The sequence below is a fragment of the Colius striatus genome, chromosome 2, assembly GCF_028858725.1.
Source record: "Colius striatus isolate bColStr4 chromosome 2, bColStr4.1.hap1, whole genome shotgun sequence".
NCBI lineage: Eukaryota > Metazoa > Chordata > Aves > Coliiformes > Coliidae > Colius > Colius striatus.
In genome coordinates this window covers 78887360-78906827 of record NC_084760.1, presented here as the reverse complement: position 1 = coordinate 78906827, position 19468 = coordinate 78887360, and the positions used below count along the sequence as shown (strand labels likewise).

The 19468-nt window shown below is 45.9% G+C and overlaps 1 protein-coding gene across 1 annotated transcript in view; it reads left to right on the top strand.

Moving 5' to 3' along the window:
• The window catches only part of MDGA1 (MAM domain containing glycosylphosphatidylinositol anchor 1), a 147827-nt gene that overhangs the window by 36033 nt on the left and 92326 nt on the right, over positions 1–19468 (top strand). Inside the window, exons 2-3 of the mRNA XM_061990184.1 lie at positions 12999–13138; positions 15850–16024. Of these exons, the coding sequence (XP_061846168.1) occupies positions 12999–13138; positions 15850–16024 (315 nt within the window). The remainder of the gene's footprint in view (positions 1–12998; positions 13139–15849; positions 16025–19468) is intronic.

The following is a 19468-nucleotide window of genomic DNA, read 5'->3' as shown; positions in this document are numbered from 1 at the left end:
TTTGTGGGAACAGCCTTGCAGTATTGTTAATCTCACATTCAGAGAGTGGCCTTATCTTAGTGAGAATAGCTGCAGGTGGAAAGGAAACTACTGAAGGCTGAACCTGTCAACTCAGTGCTGAAGAGGCTGGGAACAGGTTTGTGTTCTGTCACCTCTGAAAACTCCTGGAGGTGCAACTTGTCCACTGTTGCATCTCCTCCATCACCTCATAACACTCCTGAGCAACAATAAGCAGAATATTGTGCTGAGGAGTGCCTGCTCCAGAATGGCAGTGTGGCCAGATGTGCTGCACAGCTGGAGAGGAGTAGATGGATTATCTATTAAAAGGGAACAATGCAAACTGTTTGTTATGGTGTCAAGAATATTTGGCGGCAAGAGCAGCTTGTGGCAGATGCAGAGTGACAGAAAATGATCCCTGTGTGCAGAACCGTACAGAGGCAAGGAGGGCTTCCTCGTGTTCCGCCAAAGCAACTGATGGGGGGTACTCTAACAGGATTGTGAAAGACCTTCCTCTAGCATTTGCATGCAAAGAGGGAATAAGTTGGCAATTCTTGCATCCAAATTTCCTTACCTTAAAATCAGTCATAAAAGTGTAATGGGCTGGCTCTGGTATGTGCACCACTGCCCTCTCCTGTGTGCATGGAGGGATGCTGGTTGTGAACAAGGCTGTGTTGCACACGTTGCACACCGCTGTCACTTCTGGGCAAAAGGGCGGGTGCTCTGCCCTCTCCCATGATCCTGAAGTCCTTGTGTGCTATTGAATGTGGGTCATCCTTTATCATGATGTCCTGCCTGCCAGCTTCTGAGTGGTGTCTTCAGTGTTCCATGGGAATGCAACTAGCATCTCTGCTGCTAAGGATGAACTTAATTTTGGATGTGAGCTGGGGACTCGATCTCTTTGTTATGTGGGAAAAATGCAGCCTACTCTCTACAAGCGCCTAGTACCTCACTGGAAGAATGAATTTGCTGAGAATTTGCAAGTCAATCTGTTAATTGGCTTGAATTAAGATTAATTTTTTTAAAGTATCCTCAGTAAGGAATTCAGTGTTTGTCAGTCTCTTTCTTTGTCTGGAATTAATAATGTAATAGTACAGGCTCTTCAAACGTGGCACGTAATTAGAATTCATTGAAATCTTACTTCTAGGCTAAATTTGAGGAAAATTAGGTTGTAATTAAACTAAGTTATTAACAGTTACTATATCTAATTATTGTAACTACGCGAGTCTGCTCTGGGTCATAGGGGAGATCATTATTCCAAACTCAAACCAATCCAGGACTTAAAATGAGCACTAATTAAGAAAGCAGGTATGTACAGTTAACTGCAAAGAGCTGGTATTATTTGGGGTGTGTTACAATTCCACACACTAGCAGCATTATGACTAAGATATATTACTGCCATCAGCTCCAGCTGAGATGAAACTGAAGTTTAAAGATGTCGTGTGTTTTCCCTCTTATTCTCAACCTTGGCATAATGAGAAGAAGAAAAGCAAAGTGCATTCCCTTACACTGCTACATCTGGATTATTTCTTTTTTTTTCCTAGTATAAGCTTCAATTAATTTCCTGGATTAGTTGTTCTTTCCCCAAGGAATAATTGCAAGATTTCCATGCTGTTTATAACCCTTCCATTAACTGTATGTACTTCTTCCTTTTAGCTCTGTTTCCACCTGGCTGCAGGTCTTGCAGTGATATATCTGAAAGCTTCTGCATCCACATCTGCACTGTTATATGCATGCTGGTCACCAGCAGTGGTACTTATAGGGAAGGATTTTTCTTCTACCCTCTGCCCTCCCTCCTCCTCCTCTCTGTCTTTATTAGGAGAGCAGAAGGGAGAGAAAACAAAGAGCTGACAGAGATGAATATGCTCTATGAATCAAAGTCCCTGGAAAAGTTTCTATGGGTTAGTTACCTTCCAAGCAAGAGTGGAAGACTTGTGCAAAATTTCCCTTGAACTGTTCTTTCCCATCCCTAGAAAAATGCCAAGGAACTTGGATAAGAGTGTTTTAAATGGCATCTATCTAACACTCCTTTGTTGCCCATTTTGCTACAGCTAATTAAAAGAGAAAAGCCTTTTAATATTTAAGCACCATTAACTCAGCTGAATTATTAAATGTCAATTTGCATTATGTGCATAAAAGGATCAATAAACAAAGCAAATAAAACAATGAAGATGGCTGGGGTTAGAGAGATGTCAGCTCCTCTTATCGGAACCAGAAGGAATTGCTCACTTGTCTGCCAGGTTGTGGTTAGTAATTTTTGGTACTCGAGGGAAAGAACTGGGGACTTTCTAGGACTTTGCACACCAAAGGCACTACAAAGATGTAAAAGATGCTGTCAAGATAAAATATCAGTTGAACTGATTTCCAGGGGTGTCACAGAGCTCTCATTGCCTCAGTTTTGGTGGCAATTTGCTGGCCTTCCTGTTGGTGTTTTCTCTCTTGCTCTGGAGTGGAGTTCAGCTGCCATATTTGCATTTCCCTCTCTAGGTCATTTTCCTTGCATTCCTGGCAGTAGCTTTCAGGCTTGAGTCCCTTGTATTGATGAAAATGAGTATGGGAGAAAATCCACAGGAGAAGAAGTTTTCCTTAAGTAAACCTGTCCGTATTGTACAAGAAGTTTTCTTCTTCTGTTCCCTGTGAATGTGAATTTTTAGCACTGTATTAAGCAGCCTTGGAGGCTGGAGTTTGGCCTTTGCATCGTAAGGCGCTAGACTGGAATTAGGTACGGATTGATCCTTGTCTGTGCTTCAGGCTTCCCGCTCGGTGATGGACAAGGCATTTCATTTCTTTATCTTCCCAGCTGGCAGCATGCAATAGAAGCATTTCCCAACCTCACAGTGCTGCTTGGGGGATAAAAGCGTCAGTGTTTTGTGAGGGCCTGTGTGGGAACTCATTTGAGTTGCGGGAACTCATTGAACCACAAAGGCTTCTTTCCACCAAGGGGCTGTATCACCAGCAACATCCCTGTATCATAGGCAGCACCCCTGTCTCTAATCCTGTTCTTGCCAGGAGCAGATAAGCACCCGGCAGAGAGGTGCCAAGTCTCTGCTATCCCCTGGGTCCTTGGCATCCCTGCCAGCGTTGCCAGTGAGTGGCTGTGCTGATGTCTGTGTGGAAGTTACCTGTCCCTCACCAAGTGGCTTGGGGCTGAGAGCTGATCTTGTGCAGCCACCGTGCTTCCCTCCCCCAGGAAGCTGGTTTGTGGCAGGGGACCTTGCGGTGCCTGTGGAATGGGTACTGCTGTGCACAGAGCTTCGGACAGAGAGGAGTCCCTGCCACCTGCCACTTTTCAGCAGAAAAATTGGATTTTAGATACTGGAATTAAGGGTAACGCTTGTATTTCCACTCTTTCTAACGATGGTGAGAACAAAACAGACTTTCAGTGAAATTTTATTTCAGTCTCTTACTTGTGGCTCTTACCACCTTCTGGCTCCTGCAGTGATTTCACTCCCCACCTCTACTCTGTTTCACAAATGAAAGAGCCTTTTGCTTTCTGTGGAGGCTGGGTATAGCAGCAGGTAAACATGACCATTTGTTGAATCATCTCCTGTGTGGAGGGAATGTTTGCACTGCCATCACGGCATGATTGCCCTCGCATCTCCAGCTCCCACCGAGCTGGCTAGATGGGGCCCTGGAAGCAGCAGAGTCATGACAGGTGAGAATTTAGCATAGATTTGGTGCCTGGGTGTTTACCTAAGCTTCTCAGATAGGCTTTGTGGTCTGTGCTGAGCTCTGTGCCTCTACGGGAACTTGTCTGACAACAGTGGAGCTGCTTCAGTGTCATGGACAGGGAGGTCTGCAGACGAGCTAGGACACCGTCAAATCTAAGCCCCAAGTGACTTGCTTTTCTAACCCCACAGCCATGCACCCACCTCTGGGGGTTAGCAGCCCAAAGCACACAACATCCCCCATGGCTCTCCACATAGACAGTAGACGTCTCCTCTGACTCCTCTGACAAACCCTTCTCTTGCTCACCGGACCCCACTTTCCACCTCAGCATTGAAGAAGTTGGGCCTCAGGGTTTAGTATTTTGAAAAGCACCAGCTGGAGTTTTGTGGAAATGCTCTCATTCTTACCCAGCTTGTATTAGTGTACTCTGATTGCATTCTGTTTCGGGTTTTGTTATTTTTCTTGTCTATTGTTTTTAGTATACTTGGAGCTTGAATCTGTGTGTCTCCCTGTGTTTCCAGGGGTGGGATTTAGCCTGTATACGTGACTTTGGTGGGGGCCTCACCAGCAAAGTCTGGAGCACACTGCCAGCCAGGGAACTCAAATTGAAACCATTCCCTCTGCCTTTCCTTATTTTTCATAGTTTAGGAACCACAGCTGTTGCCTGGTGGTTTTTTCCCCCTTTGATATGAGAAGAAGCCTGTAGTTATTCATTGATTACAGTTCATGCACCTTTGCTGCTAATCTAGTCGACAGATGATTAGCAAATTGACTTTTTTTTTCTCCCTTTTGAAGGGATGAAGTGTCTGTGTTGTGCTCTCCTTTCATCTCCTATGTTAAATGGTCCAGCAATGAAACAACAGCTGAGTTTCAAAGTACACTGGTTTATAGATCTGTGCACATGAACCTCTTTGTTGAAAAGTCACTCTTGTACCAAAGTGCCTTAAGTATAAAATGGGAAAGGAAGTGGAACAAGCAGAGCCAGACGTGACTTTGGGAATAAGAGGATCTTGCATTCAGGGGAAAAGAGGAGAGAGGTAAAACCCTTGGGATCATTTGAGCAAAGCCCATTTGCCTGCAGAAGTTATTAGCAGCAGATCCTAGGAGTGTTGCCTGTTGGGCTTTGCTAGCTGTGGTGACAAGCTGTAGCATGCCTGTGAGAAGCAGTTTTCGTGGCTGAGTGGGGATGTGCAATGTCAGTGGCTGCTGCATGCTGCAACAGAGGAGTGAAAAGGGAAAGCAGAAGGGTGAGATGCCTGAAGAGTAGCTGACTTGTCTCTCCTGCGATCTGACTGCTCGGAGCCTCCTGTTGATGGGCACACTGAAAGCTGAGAGCATGAGGGCTTGAAAAGGCCAGAGGTTCAGCAGGCTTTCTGGATGCCGGTGACTTTTCTTTCCCCTTCAGAGGGTGGTGGGTGCATGGAGCAGCTGGAGATTGACTCAGGAGACTGGAGACTTGGTGGAAGTTTCCATAAGGGATTGAGCCTGTAAAGGAGCCTTGTGCTGGCTGGTCCTCTGAGGATTGTTCCTGTAGCACACAGGCAGGATAAACAAGTGTCTGTGCTGCTCATGTCCATTTGTGTTCCTGTCCTTATAGCCCTCTTTTCTCCAACTGTAGTGTTTAATTTTTGAGTGTTTTACCAGCTGACAAACAAGTCAGTCTGCCAATGATCTCCAGAATAGAGGATGCCTGATTTCTCCTCCAAGCTGCTTGCTTCATTTGTGTTCTCCCCTAAGATGCTTTAAGTAGCAATGATCAAGATATGTTCTTTGAAGTGTAATGCTTTGAGCACTCAACTTGCCAGGATCACCTCGCCTGAGTGTGGCTCTGTGGCTCATTGGGTTTTGCAGCAAGATTTAGAGATATAGCTCGGGCTCTGAAGCTGACACAGTGGGAAGAGAGTTAGGAAAGATTATAAAGTCTCTTTTATGGCCATTATGAGACAGATGTGCTTTTAAAATTTCCAAACCAAAGATGTAAGCTTCCAGTATAGTATCACTAAGGTGCAGGCTCTGACTGCCATCATATCTGGAGCTCCTAAAGATTTGGAGACAGCTTACATCATAATGCTGGCGTTGAGTCATCTATACAAATTCCACTCGGGCATCTGAGTTAGGCAGTGATGCAGGGTTTGTGGCACCGTAATGATGTGTGTGTAACATCTGTCACTCGATTCCTATCAAAGAAAGTTGCCAATCAATTTTCTCTGCTGCTTGACACTCTGCAATTTGGTGAACCTGTGTAAGGAAATTTGGGGAACACATGGGAAAACTAGCAAGCTGCTGCAGGACACTGCATTTGGGGATTGGGGGTTGCCAGGGATGATCCAGTGACTCTGATGCTTTAGCAAAGCACACAATACCTCTTTAGTTTTAAATTGAACAAAGGTCTCGGGAGCAGGTGTTGCAATCGCTGGGGGGTGTGCCTGCTATTCATGACATCTCCCATGATCTGGTTGCTGGCATTTTTCTAAAAGAAACAAAATTATAGAGATGCTTCAAGGAAGTGACATTGATTAAGAAAAAAGTTATTTTAAGACTGTGCAAATCATCTGGCTGAGCTTTGCAAGAGGAAATTCTGTTTCTGGAGACGCAATCAGCTAAAGATGTAAAGACATAGTCTTGGCCTCTTCCAAGTAAAAAAATTCCCATGCTATTTTAGGTAGCCAAGTTTTATGCTCTATGATTACTTTCCAGAACTCTGTCATTTCTCTGTGCACTTCCCATTGAAAATTATATTCTTCTCTTCTCGCTCAAGAGTGCTATGGAGTGTTAGGGGAGGGTTAGACATGGTTGCTTTGTATATCTTGGAAGTGGCTGTGTTTCTTTTGAGGGTGAATTCATGTTTGTGTTTTAATCATGATCAGTGTACAAACGCAAAAAGAGTCAAGGACATTTTGCAGCTGAAATATGACATGTTCCCTGCTGCAAATTTAGGCCAGGAGTACAGTAAATAGAATTTCATTTTTATTTATTTTTTCAGTGTACATTTGGGCTGCAGTGAGAACACTGATGCACGGAAACAAAAGAGCCTCAGTGAATGTCTGTCTTGCTTGTTTGGGCTGTGATGGTTAGCACCAGGATGCAGGAAGAGCTTTCTGATTTCTTTTGCTTTGTGGTAACATAGAGCTGCTCAGACAGCACAACATGTTGCTAGAGTCAGCAGCAGGATCCTGAGCAAGAGCTACGTCCAAGAAGTGGGAGAAGACCCAGGACCATAGATGCACTTTGCTCCTCAGCTATCCCTGGAGGCTTCTGCATCGCCTTCCTCTCTGCTGTGGGATTAACCTGGCCTGTTAAAAGATGGAGCCTAATCAGGCTAAGCTGCACCAGGCAGCTTCACCTGGGAAAGTTCCCTGCAGAGGCTGTTTCCTTTGCTGTTGTGCTGGGCAAAGAGGCTGGGAGAGGATGAGGTGTGGAGGAGGAGGCCACCAAACAAGCAGCCAGGAAAAACATGTGCACAAGGTGACTGTGACAGAGGTTCTTCTGGGCAGGCCACACAGAGACAACCAGTGCCCAAACTCAATTACACCCACCGCCATCTCCTCTCCCTCTGCTATTATGCTGGTCTTAAATGCTGATAGGTACAAGAGGTCTTTCTTCAGCCATTAATACGCTATTGATCCACAGCCTTGCAGACAGTGTTAATGGACACTGATTGTGTATTATTATTTCCATAATATTCCTCAAGCTGGAGTGAATTTTCTTTTTCAAATGGCCCATCGATAATGTGTCCTGCATTGTGGGCTGGAGCTGGCCTGGTTAATTTGTTTTGTCAAGAGTTTCAGCAATGCCTGTGGTCTTCATCCACAGTGCAGCAATCAATGAAACCAGCTGAATAAGGATGGAGCACACAACAAAGCAGCTGCCATATCCTCCCAGAGCAGTGATGAGCAGGGGTTTCTGTTTGACCATCAGGATGCTGCCTCTGAATACCTTGTCCATCCTACTAGACCTCCTCACTCCTGCTGAGTGTTAGTAGCACATCTGGTCCCTTTACTTGTGTGCTGGCTTCTCTTTGTGCTCTGCTAAAGGGACATGACCTCTTCCTCAAAGGTCTTCATGTTTGTATGCCCCTGCTCTTTGAAAAGAGCTGTGCATTGCATGAGCAGACAAGATAAAATGCCAACTGAAGCAGAGACTTCAAGGCTCGGGATTTTCCCTTGGTGCTTTGCCATGCAGAGTCTGTAACTAACAGTGCTGCAGGGCAATTCAACCCATGGACAGGCAGCTACTGAGAGTGGCAAGGAATGTAGCAAGGAATGCCACATGTGGATTTCCTTAATGAGATGCTTATTCGAGCCTATGTGAATGCGTGTGTTTTTCCACTTTCTGGGAGCTCTCCTCAAGACGTGTCCCTTACACGCCACTTGCTCAGGGTGGGAAGGATGAGGGAGGGAAACAGGCAGGTTCTTGAGGGGTTTAGGCAGCAGATTAGTAGCTGATGCCACCCCCCTTCTCTTGCTCCTCTGTGACCGAGCAGTGAGTCTTGGGAGCCTGTGAACAGGGATGGGGACGGATCCTGTCTTCTTTTCTTTGGTTACACGCAGAAGAGGCTGAATTATAGTTACACCCGGTGTATGAGGGGGCGGCGCCTTGCAAAGCAGAGTGGTTGATTAAGCCTGAGGAAAGGGGAAAGATCTAGGTGCATCTCCCCTCTCCAGAAGGGTGGTAGCAGAGGTGGGTGTACAGTGCAGCTGTAGCTGCTGGGCCAGCAACTTCGGAGATGCATGGTCTTCATCCTTGAGGCTGTCTGCAGGACATGTGCGGGTGGCAAAGGCGATGGGGGAGGGGCAGAGTCTAACGGTCAAGCAGATGTCTAGTGTCAGCTTGCTAAGAATGCAGCAGTAAAATGCAGCTGATGCTATGCTGCAGAAGGGGCAAGCAGCCCATCCTTGTGGCTGCTGACTGTGACTGAGGGAGTGTCAATGTGCTATCAGTCACTCATCACCCTCTCTGTGAAGGAGCTCTTATCATTGCCACTGTAGCAATGGGATCTCAGGCTCAAAAAGATGAATGACTAGACCTGTGAACCAAATACAGATTACTCAGTCCTCTCCAAAAGACCATTTCTCTCTCCTTTTCTGCATTTTAAGGAGATTAGCAACCTCTAAGCACCACGAGTCTCATAAACTTTCCAGATTATGGTAATAATAACATTATACTCTACACTGTGCTAGGAATAAAGTTATTTTATCCACTCCAATTTCCTTTTGTTTTAATGTGTAAATATATCAAGCAAAAACATAGTAGGAGTCTCATGGCAGAGGCCAAGTGCAACACGAGCCAGCCCTGTCCCAAGGAAGGGCCTAATGCTGCAGGTTTGCAGTCTGAATTTTTTCCTATGTAAAGCACCTGGCACTAAATATTTGATGGCTCATTCTCTCTGGAGGACGTAGTTTTGGGAGCCTTCTCTCTCTCTAACCTGGAAGTGGAGTGGAAGTGATAATCATAGAACCGTAGAATGGTAGGGATTGGAAGAGACCTCTAGAGATCATCCAGTCCAACCCCCTTCTAAAGCAGGTTCACTTAAATTAGGTCACACAGGAATGAGTCCAGATGGGTTTGGAAAACCTCCAGAAGAAGGAGATTCCAGAAGCTCTCCGGGCAGTCTGTGCCAGGGCTCCCTCACCCATGATACAGATGTCTCTAAAAATGTTTGGGTAAATAAAGGGTGGAGAACAATTTGTCACGTCTTCCCTCATAGAGGTCATAAGAGGTCTTCCACAGACCTCTGCTTTGGGTTTTGCCAGCTCAAAGAGAGGGATTCTGCCTCAGCAGGACTTAAAAGGGCAGGTTGTGTCTAAGCAGAGGTTCTTTGTGGAGCACTCTGAGAATGACTGAGATTACCATGTCATTTCCAGCACCTGGCCTCATGCTCCAGCCTTTCTTTTCCCTCCTAAGGGTCTTCAGTGAAACTCTTTATCCTGACAGGCACGGTCCTGCCGTCCTGTTGTGCTGGCAATGAGCACCGTCTGCATGCTGAAATCCTCTAGGAAACCTGGGATGATGTCAAACAATAATGTATTCTTTCTGTTCAAGCACATTAAAAGTGCAATTAATCCTCACAATCTCTCTGCCCATCTGTAATCAGGCATGAGGTGACTTTCCCAGCCTTTGTGTGCTGTGGCAGGCCGAGCTTAGAACCTTCCCAAGTCTCATCTTGTGATTTAATGCGGTGCCATAAGAGCTATGTTGGTTGCCCAGGCCCCACCACTTCACTAATGTCAAGTTGTAACCAAAGGCAGAGTTTCATAGACTCCTGTGCCATCTACCTGAGTGCTTTTTTTTTTCAAGACAACACCAGGCTTTCTGAACTCTCTTTTAAGACATCTGGCTTCATATGGGGTTTAAGGCCTGGAAGAATGGTGGTTGTTCTGCTTAGGATCTGTTGCTGTGATTGCAAGAGAGATGATACAGCTTAAGCAGTGGAGATTCACTTAAAGTGATGTCCCTTTCCAAGGAATATACCTGAAAGGCATCAGTGATGGTGACACAAGCAAATTAAAGACACCTATGAACAAAGCTGGGTGTGCACATCCCTGCTTGTGAGCTGTGTACAGCTCTGTGGATCCAGTGAGAACTTGAGCAAAGAGGATGAAGCTGAAGAAGAGTTGCTGTTTTGCTGTAAACTAGTGCCATGTTCTGCTTTGTAGTGCCAGGATAAGAATTAGTTTAAATAATATTTCTATCAGTCTCAGGGAGACACCAGGAAATTACTACAAGGTGTTTTGGCACCAGAGTAGTTGCACAAAACCTCTCTCATCCTGTGCCACTGTACCTAATGATTTTGCTGTGGGAATTGCCCATGTGGAAATGCCTTTAGGCTTGTGTCAGGAAGGGGTGACACAAGGCAGGTGAAATTATCCAAGTGGGATGGCCAAAAGGAGGAGTGTAAGTTGAAAGACTTACTAGGTATGCAATGTGGGGTAAGCTTAAGGAAACGTTTAACTGGGATCTAGAGCTGCAGATAAATATTCTGATTCTCTGTGGGGTGGCTGGAAATTAGTTTTTGCAGCAAAGTCAGGTTTGCAAAGGAAGAATAGAGACACCAGCTGGCAAACACAGCCCAGAGACTCTGAAGAGAGGTTACAAGAGCTTTGCAGCTGCAGGGTGCCAGGACCCCACGGAATTGCAAGCAGTACTAGTTGGGGATGGGAAGGGACAGGGTCTCTCTTTTAATTTCTTCAGCATTGCAGCCTGGGTCTCAACAGTGTGAGCGATGCTCTGCAGGCACATGGGGTTGAAAGTGTGATGGCAGGTCTGCAGAGGCCTGATCTGAGAGCTGAAACAAGAGACTGTCATTTGGATTAAGGTGTATTGATAAAGGTTACACAGGCTTCTGTGTTACTCCTCTGCCACTGTTTGCTTGACAAGCGTTCACGATGACATTTCCTGATAAGTCGCTATTTCACTTAGGACATTTACATATTTGTATGTATACCCGTATGTGTATGCAAACACAGGTGTATTTAAGCATATATGTATGTTTCTGCTTCCTCCTGGATTCAACAAGACTTTTATGCCATTTGGAAGTGGAAGGTCGCTCATCTGCCCAGTCATATCAGTGAAGCCTTGACAGTTGTTTCAGCATTCCAAAGATTCTTGAGTGATGGCAGGCACTTTCATGGGAGCTTTGCAGAGAGGGAAGACAGGAGAGACTGAGGGATTCGTCTGTGTTTGTGCCATCCTATTATTCAAATACATATGCTGCTTCTGTTAGTCAACAGTTTGGACAGTAAAATGATTTTGACAAAGTGCCACCACGCTGGAAAGACAGAAAAGGTGCAAGAAGAGGGAGTAGCTTGCTGCATGTGCAGTGCTGCTGCCTGGGTGCAAGGTGGCCAAGGCAGGCTGAAGAGCCCACTAGCCTTGTGTCCACCTTTGGGTCACTGCAGCTTAGCCAGTGTGTTGTGGTGACAACAGTTTGTATGGACTGACCACAGATCTCCTCCACTGCCCAAGCTCAGCCTGCCCTAGGTCTGTGCTGCTGGTGGATTTAACCAGCATCAATCTGAACACTTCCCTTGCTCAGGTGATTTGTTTTAGAGCATTTTGGTCATGCCAAAAGAATCTTTTTAAAAAAATATGATAGCGTTTGAAGCTCAGCTAACCTTGAGGAGAAAGTGGGTGCTCAGGTCAGCCTTAACAAGTTGTGCACAATCTCTGCTCATTTCAGAAGGTTTGCTGCTTTAAATCCTGTAATCATCTCCTCAGTGGTTTGTTCATTTGCATTCTATTTCACTAATGGGAGATACAGCTGTGACTCCAGAGTCACCTGGAAGCATTGCAGCAAGACGGGGAAGTATTCCAGGGAGACCGTCACTGAGGCACGGATTCTGAGACACGCTTGCGGGTTTCTCTGTTCCTTGAAGTGCGACTTGGAGTTTTCAGCTTGAGCAAGCACAGGTGTCCCGTTGGGCTGCATAGTCACCTTCAATACATCTCAGTTACTTCGGCGATCACACGTGCTTTTGGAGTAGGGACCCAAGAACTATTGGCACAGGACTCTGGAGCTGAAGCATTTTCCTTTTAAAAAAAACACTGTTCTTATACTGCTGTTGATCAGGGCTACAGTGGGACATAGCTGTCATTTGGGAGTCTGGAAGTTTGTAAACTTTCTTCTGGGAACTTTCTTTCTACAGCACTTTCTACTTCACTTGTTTTCCTAGCCAGACTGGCAGCAACTGGGCTCTGCTTGGAGCCTTAGCTGGAGAGATCCCTAGAGATAGATTATGGGTCCTGTGATCCTGCAGAGGTTGTTCCCTCTGTCTCAGGACTGAGATAGGTTGCTGTGTAATTTGGGAAAGACTTGGTTTTTTTTGCGAGGATGTGTGCTAAAAGCTGTGCAGAGCATCAAGGCCCTTTCTGACTCTGCTTCATAGTTATCCCAGTCCACTGCAAAGTAAATCATAGTAATCAGGCCTGTTTTAGGCAGGCGTGGAACAGTTGTGATTTGACCAGATCCCTGCTTTAACCACTTGCACATACATCTATCCGAGAAAGATGAGAGCAGGGAATTCTTGCTCTGCAGCCTACTGAGGAAGATTCCCCTAAAAACCTCCATATCCTGCTTTTTAGAGCCCGGAGCTGCTCATCCCAACAGGATCAAAGGTTTTGAAATAGCAGTTGACACCAGCTGCTCAGGAAATGGGGAAAATGGCTCAATTTTAGATCTCCTGAGACCTTTGTCTCTGAGACCCAGCACTGCGTGACTCTTTCTCTCTCTGTGACTCTTCCTCTCTGCTGTGGGAGCAGTCACCCTGGGTAGCGGGTGTAAGGGGCTAGGGTGCTTCTTGTTTCCCATTTTACCTCCTCTTTCCTCTCCTCAGCTCCTGCTCAGGCCCAAATCATCCATGCTGGGCAGGCATGTGTGGTGAAGGAAGACAACATCAGCGAACGCGTTTACACCATTCGGGAGGGGGACACACTAGTCCTGCAGTGTCTGGTCACAGGACATCCCCGGCCACAGGTAAGCTTTTGTTCTGGCCTGTCACACATCCTCCCTGTGACACTTCTTTGTAGTGTCCATGTAGAGGAGAATTGTAGGCAGCTTTCTCCTGCATGTTGAAGTCAAGTAGGGATGCCCACAGTGCAAGCACTGGCTTGTTAAGCTATGAAGCATCTAGCCTTGCTTTCATGGGAAACAGTCCACAAAGCTTTACAGGAGCCTACATAGACCTTCTAGTGGTCTTCAGTATGTAAAGTCCTCCAAAAAAGCAGAAGCCTAAATTGAAGTCATTGTACAAACACCCCTCAAAATCCTCTTACTACAAATCAGGAGCAGTCTTGACAGGATAGAAGAGGCTTTACATATGTGCTGGATGTAGGAGTTGGTCCTTCATGGCCCATCAGTCTCCTAGCTTCTCTAGCAGTACAACAAAGGGGAACCTGCTTTGGGCAGTTTAGGAAGTTGTTCATAACACACTTCACTGAGCCCCACACAGACCCTGCTGGTCATTGCTTTATGGCCACTGACAAGAGACTGATTTGGACTTTCAGTGCTGGATATATCCATACTGTGGTCAAAGTCATAGTCCAGTGAAGAGTCACAGAGCTGAGTTTGGCTGACTGCTGCAGTCCTTCTCCAGGTTCCCTAGATGGTTGCATAGCCTTGAACCCCATGCAGCCATCTCCCCACCCTTCAGATACCCAAGCAGGCTGGTTCAGTGTTAGTATGGATATGTCTGTAGAGATACTGGACCAGACGATGGGTCTGCCCACTCTGGGCAGCTGATGTGTAATGTGAGGCTGGGTGTGCCAAAGGGGAGCCAAGTATGAGAAGGATGCCTTCTTGGCCCCCTTTCCCAATCCTGCCAAATACGCCTCTGTGGACTTGCTTGTGAAGAGCTACTTGGCTGAGAGGTTATAACAAAGGAGAAGGAGAGAGGCTCAGCCAGCAACATTTGAAATGGTTTATCCATCAAAGCATATCCTGGAAACAATAAGAAGGAAATCATCTGAGCCAAGCCAGCAAACATGACCAGCCTAGGCTTGTGACAGTGATGGGCAGATGATAGCTGTGTACATCAGAAACGAGGAAGATGGTAGGGCTGGCCCTGTCTAAGGATGTTGAATGTGTGGGAAGATGCTGGCAGGTGGCAGGGATTTGAGCCTGAGTAGACAGAGAGATTGCTGGAGTGTGATGCAGATGGCATGCTAGTGGGCAACATTGTGTCTTGTCATTACCCAGACATGCACAGGGGACACCAGAGCATGGAACCAGGTATGACTGGGGCACTGGAACCCACACACACAAAACATGGCATACATCCTATCTCTGTCCTCCCTCCTCACAGATAGATTTCTTGCCCAGCTAAGCTCTTATCCTAACCTTTGTTTAATCTTCTCTTTTCCCTTCTATCAGCCAGTCATTAAAGCATGAAAATGTGGCCAAAATACTTAAATGAGATTGAAATTGAAAAGATTAAAGAGCTGGCTGAAGTGTCCTTGCAAACAGGAGACTCTGGGAGTCTTGGGGCCGTCATAATAAGCCTACAAAGGCTAAATCTATAGTCATTAGCTCTGAAAATTTGCTCAGCCTAGCACTGTGGGAGTGGGATGTAGACACCTCTGCTGTTTCTAGAGCATCAGCGTCAATCGGGGGATGGCAGTGAGCTTTAGGCCAAGTATGGCAGAGTCATCAAGGTATCCAGTCCATCTTATCACAGTGGCCAATGTTGAATAAAAGTCTATCTTCTATTTGTTGTCTTTTCTTGCTGGATCTCAGCCTCAGAGTCTAGATGGGCATCAGTGTGGGACACCACCAGTCACCAACCTTTAGAAGAGAGGTTGCAGATATAGGAAACCAGTGGGCTGAAAAAGCTCATCTCTCTCTCCTTGTCTGGACTGCAGAAAACAAAGGGGAAACTTGTACTGCCACTGCTAGGGCTGTACCTCATTCCAGACATAATAACCATTCAATCTTGAGGAGTGATGTCCTCTTGCCACACCATTCACCATGAACTATTATGGCTGCCCCCTCCCCCCCCCCCAAGCCAGGATTTTAAGCCATGTAACATAAGGACAAAAAAAGCAAGATAGCTTGAAATCTAAAGGGATTTCTTTCTTTTCTTTTTCTATATCTTTAAAATCAAAATAAAAGCTTGCGTACTGCAAAAGAACAACTTATAAAAATAACATGCACACATACATGAGGGTTCTCTGTGGGGAAAGGGGCAAGAGCCAGATAGCATCTGCATTTTCTCATTTTTACTTGGAAAAGCAAACTGCAGAAATAGCCTTGCTGTTCAGAGAAACATGAAAGAGCGTTGACTGCAATAAAAGCTCCGTAGCCGTGAGATGCTGTCTGCTGCAGCTTCTTGGCCTATGAGCCACACGGGATCCCAAGGCTTAATGCTGAAAGTCCTGAGCTGTGCAGATAGTGATATAAAACCAGCCAAGCTGCTGGGCTTACAGGACCAGAGCAGGAGTGGGAAATATGCAGTGTGTCTCTGGGTGAACTGAGGGGTTATCCTGAACGTTGGGATGTGGGGATTGATGATGGATGAGAATCGGCAGCTGGTCTACTGAAACCATTATTTGGATTGTGGTGGTCTGGTGGTGCCAAAAGACCCATTTTAGGGAGTGGCTAGGGAGGAGAGAAAGGAAGAACAAAGAGAGCGCTGCTGTCTCTTGGGATCTGTAGTTTGTGTTTGCGTTTCTCTCGTTCTTCTTGCGCAGGTGAGATGGACCAAAACCGCTGGCAGTGCGTCGGACAAATTCCAAGAGACGTCAGTGCTTAACGAGACCCTTCGGATTGAGAAGATCCAAAGACTGCAGGGGGGCCGCTATTACTGTAAAGCAGAAAATGGGGTTGGGGTCCCTGCCATCAAGTCCATTCGAGTAGATGTGCAGTGTAAGTCATTTAGTGGCAGCCCAGCCCTTCCCACAGTTCTACTGCATGTCTGTGACTCGCTACAGGGCCAGCAGGGAGCTACGTTGCCCTAGGACCATGCGCACCTCATTCAGGAGCAAATTTCCCCTAGGAGATTAGATCCATCCATACAAAAGAGAGCTCTGCCTGTCCATATGAGTCGTTCTTATCTAGGTAGTGTGATGTCTGTCGCTGCTGGGCTCCCTAGCACTTGTCTGGGAGGTAACATTGTAGACGGCTTGTGTTTTCTGTGTCTTCATTTTGAAGTTGACAATGCTTGAAGCAAACCGACACTTCTTGAAATTGATAGTGCTTCAGGTGCTTGGAGCATTCCTGACACCATTTCTCTCAGCATTGCTACCTCTGTAGCATGATGGAAACAACAAAAAAACTCTGGGATGCATCTGAGGAGGCTGAACTGTGGAGAGGTGCCTTCAGTGACTCAACATTTCTCTGACTGCTTGCAATGCCCGTTCTTCTTGTAACCTGGAGATGCTGTTAGCAGTTGTTCACTTTGAGTCCCAAGTTTGGAAGGTTTCTCATGCTGGCTTAGTGTTTATTCTTGGGCTGCTGTGGCCCAAAGAGAGGGAAATTAAACTTACTCCATAAGACCCATATGGGAGGAATCCAAGATTTAATGTCTGGTCAACTTTTGAAGAGGTTTTCTCTCTTGGGAAAGATTACCATTCTACTCATTGTCCTTGACTCTCCACTCTTCCAGTTTTCTCCAGCCTAAGTAATATCAAATCTCTCTCCTCACTCGTATCTTATGAGAAGGCCTAGCCAGCAAGAGATTGATATTAAAAATGTGTAAAGTGTGATAAGCCATCTGAAATTCTCCCTGAACCTGTCACCCATTCCCACACTCCTTCTAGAAAGTCTTGTGTGCTGAGGTGCACTGTGGTTATCTGTCAGTGGAGCAGCCTTCAGGCTTCAAAACCCAAGGAGCACTCTGGAGTCTGGGGAGAGATTTGCTGCCTCTTAGTCCTACTGATCGGCCCTGCAATGACATGACCTTCACATAGACCTGAACGTCCTTAGGCTTTGACAAGTGTGTCATCCACAGTTGTATTATGTGGCTTGGAGCAGCTCCTATCTCTGTTCCTTCCTTGTCCTACCCTGGATTGGAGTAGTCTGGTGTGAGCACCATCTTCCAGTCTGGGAAAATAAATTGCTTTAGCAGCAGCCGCTTTGGATAGGATGAGCATTGCTTCATGGGCATTGCATAGCTCAATTTGAAGGAGTTCTGACACCCACCTAGATCTGCTTGGCTTTTCTACCCATTTCTTCTCCCACATGTGGTAGAGGCATGTGGTAGCTCTCCATTGCAAAGGGGACTTGCCTTTCTCAAGCCTCAGTATGACGCTTTGCCTCTAGGGACAGGACTTTAGCATGAATCTCTCTCTGTCCCAAGAGTGCTCTCTTCTGGGCTGCAGGCTGGAGCTAGAGTGATGTAGTGTCCCATGGTCCCTCATGCAGCTCTGACCTGTAGAACTATGGGGCTAGTGGGGTAGCCAAGGGCTTTCTCATACTAACATCTACTCTGCAGATGGACTTGGTAATGTACCTCTCTTTTGCTCTCTTGCTTTTGGGGGAGGAGCGACTATTTTCTGCTAGTATTTGCAGTAGGTACAAGGGAACACATAGGAAAAGCCACAGTTTTTGTTGAACGCTCACTCAAACAACCTTCAGCTGAATGAACAAGAATTTGAAAACAAATCCCTCCTTTCCCCACATCCCAATTTGTAGTCAGAGGTAAGTAATCACCCTCGTGCGAACCTTTGTGTCCTTGACAGCTAGTGCTAGTCCTCACTCATATTTCTCTTATTAGACAGCAAGGTTGTGCAGAGAGGCACAAGAATGGTGCCAAGAGGATATTTAATGGGAAAAAACTAACCTGTGTAGCAAGTTATTCCTTTGCCCCAAGTGGGCATCAAGTGAGGCTTTAAAGTATTGGTTAGACACTGGCAGAGGGACAGCTGCTGTTTGGACTATTTCCACGTGGGAGAGAGAGAAAGTAAAGAAAAAGAAAGAATGGATGTTTACAACCTTATACTGTGCATGAAACATCCCATGTGATCATCTCCATGAGCAGCCTTGGGCCAAATTTATCATTTGTGCAGCTTGCTGACATCAGTGATGTTACTCGTACATCAAGGACATACGTATCATCGTAGGTCTTATTTTAGCTTTTCTCAGGAGGGCCAGATTTAGAGCTGACTGTTACGAAAGAGGACTGAAAGATTTGAGGGAGGAAAGGTTCGGCAACAGAAAGGAAGATGTTGTTTTCTGTGTAGGGAGTATCTGAGAGCCAGGAGACCTGAATGGTGAGTACCTTCTTTGATCAGTAAGGGAAGTGTTTTGCTATGCATCTTGCAGAAAAATGGAGCCTCAGAAGTAGCTGCAGAGTTACTCATGTAAAGTGTTAACAAATAAAGGAGGGTTAAGGACAAAGAAGGGGAAAGGATGTGTCTGAGATCCTGCCTGATTTAAGAGAATTTGGTGTAAAATTCAGTCACCCTGTGGCCACATGGAGACAGCACTGTATGAAGAAGAGGTACGTTTTTCTTTTTTTCTCCCTTGTATGGTTTTCTTCAGCCTTAGATTTGTTTCGTTTGGGTTGGATATTCTTTTTGTACCTTGTCCTTGTTCTGCTAACAGCTATACTCATATCTCTGAGCTATGGTGTGGTCAAGCAGACAAATCTCAGGCCCCATTACAATTGCTGTCTACCAAGCATACAACGCATTAAAATATGCAAATCCACAAGTTGATGCTTGTGATTCAGCAGAGAACATACATTGTTTGGATGACAGGTTAGCAGAAACTCATCCCTGCTTCCCTCTTCCTTGCTGGGAGTCAGATCTCTAAACTTAAAAATCTCTGAAATAAAATATTTTGAAAATCAGGTGGCATAGGAGAGCAGAAGGTGATTAGCACAAGTCCTCTTGCATTCTGCTGACATGTGCAGAAGACAGTGCTGGCAGCACAATGGGATACTGGGTGCATGTGCCTCAGTTTCTGCACAGTTGAAGCTGGGGTTATAAGGCTCCTGAAAATGTAGAAACACTTCAGCTCATCTCAGCAGATTCCTTATAAGACATGCTTAAGGACACATGGTCAGTTTTCAGTTTTAGAGGGCCCTTTGGTCTCATCTTGTCAAATGGGATCTTTATGTTTAACCCCAGTCAGTCTCAAAGTGCTTCTGGGAAAGATCCACTTGCTCTGAGGTTTTTCCACACACTTCCTTAATGTTCAAACGTTGATGTCTGGTGTAAACACCCAAGAAAATGATCCTTTTTTCAGCAGGAGGGCAACCCTTGGGGAGCAACCCTCCGAGTGGATGGAGAAAGTATATTCCCAACAAGGCTATTGCTTGTGTCCTTGCAAGTGAAGTGACTGATAACCATTGATTCAGTCATGACA